Raw genomic sequence first — 7,640 nt, forward strand, 5'->3', positions numbered from 1 at the left:
TCTGTTTTCCTGAGGTAAGAATTCACTGCTATCGATTTCTCTCTGAGGACTGCTTTCATTGCATCCCACAGGGTCCTGTAAGTTGCATCTACATTTTTGTTTGATTGTGTACAGTGTTTAATTTCCATGTGTTTATGGAGTTCTTGCAATTTCCTTTATCATTAATTTCCAGTTTCATTGCACTATCATCTGATAGAATGCATGAGATAAGTTGAACTCCTTTGCATTTCCTTAAGCATGTTCTATGTGATAGCATATGGTCTATTTTAAAGAATGTCCCATGTGCAGCTAAGAAAAATGTGTATTCTGATACTCTTGGGTGGAACATTCTGTACAGGTCTACTAAGTCCCTTTGTTCACCGGTTTGATTTAGTTCTGTTATTTATTTGCTACTTTTTGTCTGGTTGATCTGTGTCTTTTTGATAATGGAGTATTGAAGTCCCCGGTAAGAATGGGGTGCCGCCGATTTCATTGTTCATGTCTATTAAAATTTATCTTATATACTTGGGTGCTCCTGGGTTTCATGCATAGATGTTTATGATTGTTATCTCTTCCTCTTGAAGTTTTCCCCTCACAAGTATGTAGAGACCTTCTTTATCTCTTTTAATTGCTCTTGGTTTGAAGTTCCCATTGTCTGCAAACAGAATGGCTACACCTGCTTTTTCTGGGTCTGTGTCACATGTAGTATTGTTTTCCATCCTTTGATTTTCAGTCTATGAATTTCCTTTTGAATTAAATGTGTTTCTTGCATACAGCATATTGTTGGATTTTGTTTCTTGATCCAATCTTCCAGTCTACTTCTTTTGATTGGTGAATTGAGTCCATTCACATTGATGGTTATTACTGATATGTATTGGCTTATCTTTGTCATGATGTTTTCCTGCTGTTGTTTCCTCGTGTTTCCCTCTGTTTAATTGCTTGCTCTGCTTGGTGTTTCCTTTCTGTTGTTCTTAAGGTTGTGGTCCTTTTTTATCTCTTTCTAAAATATCTTTTAGTACTCTTGGTAGACTTGGTTTGGCTTTCATGCAGTTCTTCAGTTGATCTTTATCATGAAAATATTTTATTTCTCCATTAATTTTGAAGGACAGTTTTGCAGGGTATATCAATCTGTGTTGGAAGTTGTTTTCTTACAATACCTGAAATATTTCACTCCAAGCTCCTTTTGACTTGATGGTTTGTGTTGAGAATTCTGCCGTGATTCTGATGAGCTTTGCTTTATAGGTAATCTGTTTCTTTTCTCTAGCAGCTTTTAATATTCTATTCTTTTGTTGAATTTCTGGGATCTTGCTCACTATGTGTCTGGGTGTAGATTTATTTTGATTATGGCTAGGTAGAGTGCTGCATGACTCACTTACCTGAATGTCCAATTCTTTTTCCATGCTTGGGAACTTCTCTGCTATTACTTCTGCAAATAGTCTTTTTACATCATTTGTGCTGACACCTGCTGTTTCATTGATACTTATTAATCTTACATTGTTTTTCTTTGCTTTGTCTTGCAGCTGTTGAATTGTTATTTCTTGGTTTCTTGTTATTTTTAAGACATCCTTCTTTTCATGGTCATTCACAGCAATGCTGTCTTCAAGATATGAAAGTCTATCTTTAGCTTCATACAGTGGTTTTGCCAGCTTTCGATGGAATCTTTAATTTCCTGGATATCTGTTTGAATCTGTTTCAAGAATTCCAGTTCTTTCCTGTACTGTTCATTCAGGGTTTCCATGAATTTTTTATGCTCCTCTATTTTTATCTATGCCTTCTTTAGATGGGCTAAGCAATTCTTTCATTATTGTTGTCATTTCTTTTTTTTTACCCTAGAGATTATTTCTGATCTGATGTCTACCATGGCCTGATGGAGTTGTTTCTTTAATTCAATTGCTATCATTTCAGAAGTTTCAGGTGTATGACTTCCAAACTCGTCTGTGTTGATATCTCCTGGACTTGTTCTAGGTGGGGTAGAGGTCTGAGATTGCATTTTGCTCCTTCATTTTGTTATTTTCAGAAATACAGAGTTTTCCTGGACATCAGCCTCACTCCCAGAATGATGTCGTAGTAGTGTGGCAAAGAACCAAAGGTCCCCGGTGTTCAGTGTGACTCCCTTCATGGTGTGTGTGTGCGGACATGGTGCTATCCCCAATGCTCCCACAGGTATCTGTGGCTCAGCTTGGCTCCCACTCAAGGGTTCCCAAAGATGTCCAAGTTTCAGCCCTGTTTCCATTAGGGTGTATGGTGGGCGGGTTGTGATCACTGCATCTCCATTCACTGCCCCTACCCCACACCATTGGGGGGTAAGTGCTCAGTCACAGAGGTGTCTGAAACTGTCTAAGTTTCAGCTTAGCTCCCTGAGGGCTTGGGGTAGGTGCAGGGAGGAGCACCCAAGGGCCCTGAGGTTGTCTGGGACTCCCCTTGACACCCAAGCTGGTGGGGCAGAGGTGGAGCTGGATCACTGGAATTTCTAAACCTGTCTAAGGTGCAGCTCAGCTGCAACGGGGAAAGCGGGGACGAGGGGAAGGACGGGGAGTGGACCTCAGGCCCCTAGAGCTGTCCGGGTTTTTGCCTAGCTCCCAAGCTCGTGTATGGGGGTGGCAGCAGCTCACCAGAGTTCTCAAAGCTGTTTGAGGTGCAGCTGAGCTGCAATGGTGGATGGGGGGAGGAGGGGAAGGGTAGGGAGTGGATCCCAGGCCCTTAAAGCTGTCCGAGCTTTTGCCTGGTTCCCAAGCTTGTAGAGGAGGGGTGGCGGCAGCTCACCGGCATTCCTGAAGCTCTCTGATGTTCAGCTCAGCTCCAGGGAGGGAAGTGAGGAGGAAGGAAAGGGTGGCAAGTGGGCTCCCGGCCCCTAGAGCTGACCGGGTTTCTGCCTAGTTCCCAAGCTCATGTTTGTCCTGGGGACAGCAGCACCTCACCAGAATTCCCAAAGGTGTCTGAGGTGCAGCTCAGCTCCAGTGGGGATGGGGGTGGACTCCAGGACTCATAATTCCTTTTGGATAATCTTTATATTTGGATACTAGAATGACACTTAGTTTTGTCACCACTCCAGGCTTTTTAATAAATGTGTGCATAACTTATCCAGAATTTATAGCAGGAGGTTTTCACACCAAACAGCTTGTAATATCATTTTCAGCAACACTATCCATGTGATACACATTTAAGAACAATAGTCCCAGAAACACATTGCACAGATATCCTATTGCATAAAAATTGTTTTGAAAGAAATATTGAGTTTAGTTTGTGCACATTTTCTGTTACTACAAACTTTCTGTTATTTCAAGAATCATAATGAAATGATTTAATTGGATTTTTCCACATGAAAATAACAGCAAAATGAAGATAACACCAAAATTATAATGAAATCAGAAAATCATTAAAATGGTATTGCTTCCAAGTACCAAACTAGTTCCAAATACCAGGTTCTGAAACAAAAATACAAAGTTGAAGGTCTGAAATTATACTGTATTCTGCGTACAATTACCTCAGTTCATTTTGTGTTCATAGTGTAGATTTTTATAAGCATGTGTAAATTGAGGAATGGAACAGATAATGAATCTTATTACCCTCTGTGGTTAAGTACTCACATTAGTTCAGTAAATAATATGTAGGGAATTGTGGCCACAATAACTTAAACTATATTGCACTTTTGGAATTTCTAAATATTTTTTCCAACCCACAAATTGGGAAAAATTTTAGGCAACTCTCCCTTAGACAAAGGACTTCTATCTAGAACATATAAAGAATTTAAAAAAAATCACCCCCTCCAAATTCAAAGACCCAATCAAAAAATGGGCATCTGAGATGAATACACACTTCTCAGATAAAGAAATACAAATGGGAAATAAATACATGAATAAGTGTTCAACATCATTAGTCACTGGAGAAATACAAATTAAAAGAACACTGAGATTCCATCTCACCCCAGAAAGAATGGCTATCATCAAGAAATCAAGCAATAACAAATGCTGGAGGGGCTGTGGGGGAAAAGGTACACTTCTCCACTGTTGGTGGGAGTGTAGACTGGTGAAACCACTGTGGAAATCAGTCAGGAGATTCATCAATAAACTAGGAGTAGAGGTCCCATTGCACCCAGCTATTTCCCTTTTGGGTACTTTTCCAGAAGAACTGAAAGCATCATATCACAGAGATACATGTGCACCCATGTTTATACTAGCACAATTTGTAATAGCTAAATCATGGAAACAACCCCAATGCCCAGCCACTGAAGAATGGATAAAAAAGTTGTGGTATTTTTATATAATGGAATATTACTCAGCTATAAAGATAAATTCAGGGCTTTTATAGGTAAATGGTCACAACTAGAGACCATGCTCATAAGTGAAATAAATGAGACCCACATGTGTAAACACCATATTGTCTCACTAGTGGAGGAATGAGGGAATGAATGAAGTCTGATGGGCACAATGGATATTATGAAGGTTAAGGAAATTGCTCTAGTAGGGGAGGAGCTGAGATGCAGGAAAAGAGAAAAGAAAGAAATAAGGGAACAATACATATATAGGCATACACAGGATAGCTAAGATAGTTGTACTACTGATTTCTATTACTCTATTGAAAGGAACATTAATGTTTAACTATTTGATCAATCTTACATGCTTATATTTGTTTATCTGAGTAGCCAGTTTGAACATATCAATATGTAATACAGCCACCATTGCTAATTCCCTATTACCTTGTCTGAAAATATGTATTGTTTGTATTGTTTTAGTGTTACTTTGTAAATGTCTGTGTGTCTGTGAATATGGTTTCTTTCCTTTATCTTTAAAATAAAAAAAATAAACATTTTTCCAAATCCATATAGAGCTGATGGTAACAATGATCTCCTACAAATTTACTTGCATTCTCTTGTCACTTATAGGTATTATGCATGTGCTATTTAATAATTTAGTAAAGTCATCAAAGTGCTCACTAAGGTTTCATATTCACTTTCTCCATTTTTAAAATATGGTTTGTGAGATGTAACTGAAATGAAATAAACTTCATATATGAAAACATACACAATGGCAAATATTGACTTATACAGTATCTGTGAAAATATAAACACAACAACAAACCCTATTTTTTTTCTTCAGATTTGTAATGCATTGTTCAGGCTTCTTCTTACTGTCCTAAGCTATTCCAGAAAAAAAGTAATGTACCACATTCTTTAGAGTTTGAGATCAGGTGAGAGTTCTAGTTCTTCGTGTAGTTCTTTATGTTCTTTTGATAAAATTCACAGACTGTAGTTTATCAGAGTTATACAGTTAAATTATCTGCTCTGTATTTCTCAGTCACATATATCAAAGTAAATATTTTTAAAAGGAAAAGCATAATTCTATATATGTCAATGATCCAAAAAAATTTAAAGACTATTGCTTTACTGAAAGGAACAGTTAATGATTACTTGTTTGATCAGTCTTGCATGTCTCTATTTGTTTTCCTGAGAAACCACTTTAAGATATCAATAAGTAATACAACAACCATTGTTAATTTCCTACAACTTTGTCTGTAACTCTGTATTGTTCATATTGTTCTTATGCTATTTTGTAAATGAATGTCTATTTATTAATATATTTTCCTTTTATTTTTAAAATAAATTTTTAAAAAAAGAAAAACAAAAAAATTTAAAGAATTTGCTCATTGTCAAAGAAATGTACAGCTAATAAACAAATATTAACCATCTTTTTAAGACCTGGATGTTAAACACTTCATCATTCTTTTTTCAGTACTGATTAGCACCAAAGGACATATTGTGGCATAGCCATTGCCAACCAGCATTTGGATATAATGATGAATCTGGTTACGTTTCCAGAACACTCCAGATGTTGAGGAGATGACACAGTCCAAAGCATAGATAACAATAAAGACACTCATGAGCAGTAAAATAGTGTGAGTAGCCCTTTGCTCTGGGGATGCTTTTGGAGATAATTTGGTACTGTGAAGGTGCTGGGACTGCCTTCTGTGCCTGTACAAAAGAAGCACCATGTACACACTTGAGAGTCCCATGAGCCCTATAACAGAAATTTCCTGCAAAATCATCAAGGAGAAAGTTATATATTTAAGGAGATAACTAACGGGCCAAAGGGAGCAGGACTGAGTGACAAACATAAGGTTTGGGGAAGTCACATTAGGGGTGGCAATAGTGGAGATTAAGAAACGGGCACTGATGACCATATTGAGGACCCATATGAAGAGAAAGTAACACAGGTTCTGGGGCAGGGATTTCTGTTTGAACTTTGCCAAACAGCAGCTTCTGGGGCTGAGGGTGATGGCCTGGAGGACACTCAGCAGGCAGGTGGTACAGATGGAGAGGCTCCTCATCACCCTGTGCAAATATATAACCAATTTACATGTAATGTCATCTCCTAAAACTTGAAATCCAAAAATATCTATTGTTATGAAACAAGTTCCCAGCATCACAATGTGAATAAGGGCCAAGTGGCCAATGGTCAGATTGATAGGGTTGAGTCTGTGCTCCAGGAGAAATAGGAAGACATAAAAGAGAAGCAGTACTGTATTAGCTATGATTCCAATGATGACTTCAAAGAAAAACATGTATTGTATGTCAATAAACTTGAAAATTTTGCTGTTCTTATTCATCTTCATGGAGGAAGAATTATTTCATAGCTATCTGAGGAAAAAAGCACAGAAAATTACCACAATATTGCCTGTTCAATTAATGTCAAATAACAGTATGATTCAACAAATTATGTGTATTCTTGTCCATGTGTCCTTTTACACTTTGGTAGTCCCTTTCACTGGCCCCCTCTTGGATGCCTTATGGCCATGCTCCCTGTCCTTCCTCTTAGCTATTATAGCTATACTATTGGTCTCTGTTCTGGACTCCCATAATGCCTCTGGAATAAAATTGTCATAACTTAGAAGATACTTTTATATTTTGCTCACCTTTAGATTTTGTTTATATTATCTGTCCCTGTATCTGAATTCACAACTGCAACAAATTAAGGTGTCATATGATGACCCCAGGAAAAAGAACAAAACATTTAAATCTGACTTTCTGGTTGTGGGAGTTTTGAGTCACATGATATCATAATATATAGCTCAGTAAAGGGTACTGTATTTCATGTACTTATGCAAAACACACCCCTTCTCTTAATTATCTATTCCATGTAAGTCTTAAAATTTATACAAATTATACTAAAATGAGTATTATTAACAGATATATAACAACATGTATGTATATTAAAAGGATGAGATGAGGCCAGAATCCACAAGATTCAGGACAGGCTGGTGGGAAGAGGACAGGCCTTGGTGTGGAGGCAGACATACACCGTAGCAGGCAGACCGACCAGAACCCATGACACCAAGACAGCTAATCCTGGGGGCATGGAATGATCAAGACCATCGATATGGAAGAGTCTGAATTAGCAAAGAGGAGCCAGCAATTGGGGTCTTGAGAACTCCACCAACAGAAGACAAGTCCCAGCCCCCACATTCAGAGGCCAAGATCAGCTCCACACCCAGCACAGTTCCCATAACAAACTTGAGCAGAGTACACAGCACATTTCTGGAGTCTGACGTGGATACTATTACAGAACTGTAGACACCAGAGGTATTTTGCTACTTTTATTCTCCCTTGTTTGATTGGCTATCCCTTTCTTATCTGGTTGAGACTTGTATTTTGTGATTTTTTTTTT

At 38.0% G+C, this 7,640-nt stretch overlaps 1 protein-coding gene across 1 annotated transcript; it reads right to left on the bottom strand.

The window, feature by feature from the left end:
* Positions 1 to 5,667: 5,667 nt before the first annotated feature.
* On the bottom strand, positions 5,668 to 6,582 carry LOC102012855 (vomeronasal type-1 receptor 90-like). The gene has a single exon (XM_005380442.1). The coding sequence runs from the start codon at positions 6,580 to 6,582 to the stop codon at positions 5,668 to 5,670; it is 915 nt and encodes a 304-aa protein (XP_005380499.1).
* Positions 6,583 to 7,640: the final 1,058 nt, after the last annotated feature.

This window comes from Chinchilla lanigera, unplaced genomic scaffold (assembly GCF_000276665.1).
Source record: "Chinchilla lanigera isolate Chin_1 unplaced genomic scaffold, ChiLan1.0 scaffold00013, whole genome shotgun sequence".
In the NCBI taxonomy this organism is placed as follows: domain Eukaryota; kingdom Metazoa; phylum Chordata; class Mammalia; order Rodentia; family Chinchillidae; genus Chinchilla; species Chinchilla lanigera.

What these genes read in the sequence shown, in the direction of transcription:
- LOC102012855 (XM_005380442.1), bottom strand. Translation starts at nt 6,582, where the DNA reads ATGAATAAGAACAGCAAAATTTTCAAGTTTATTGACATACAATACATG.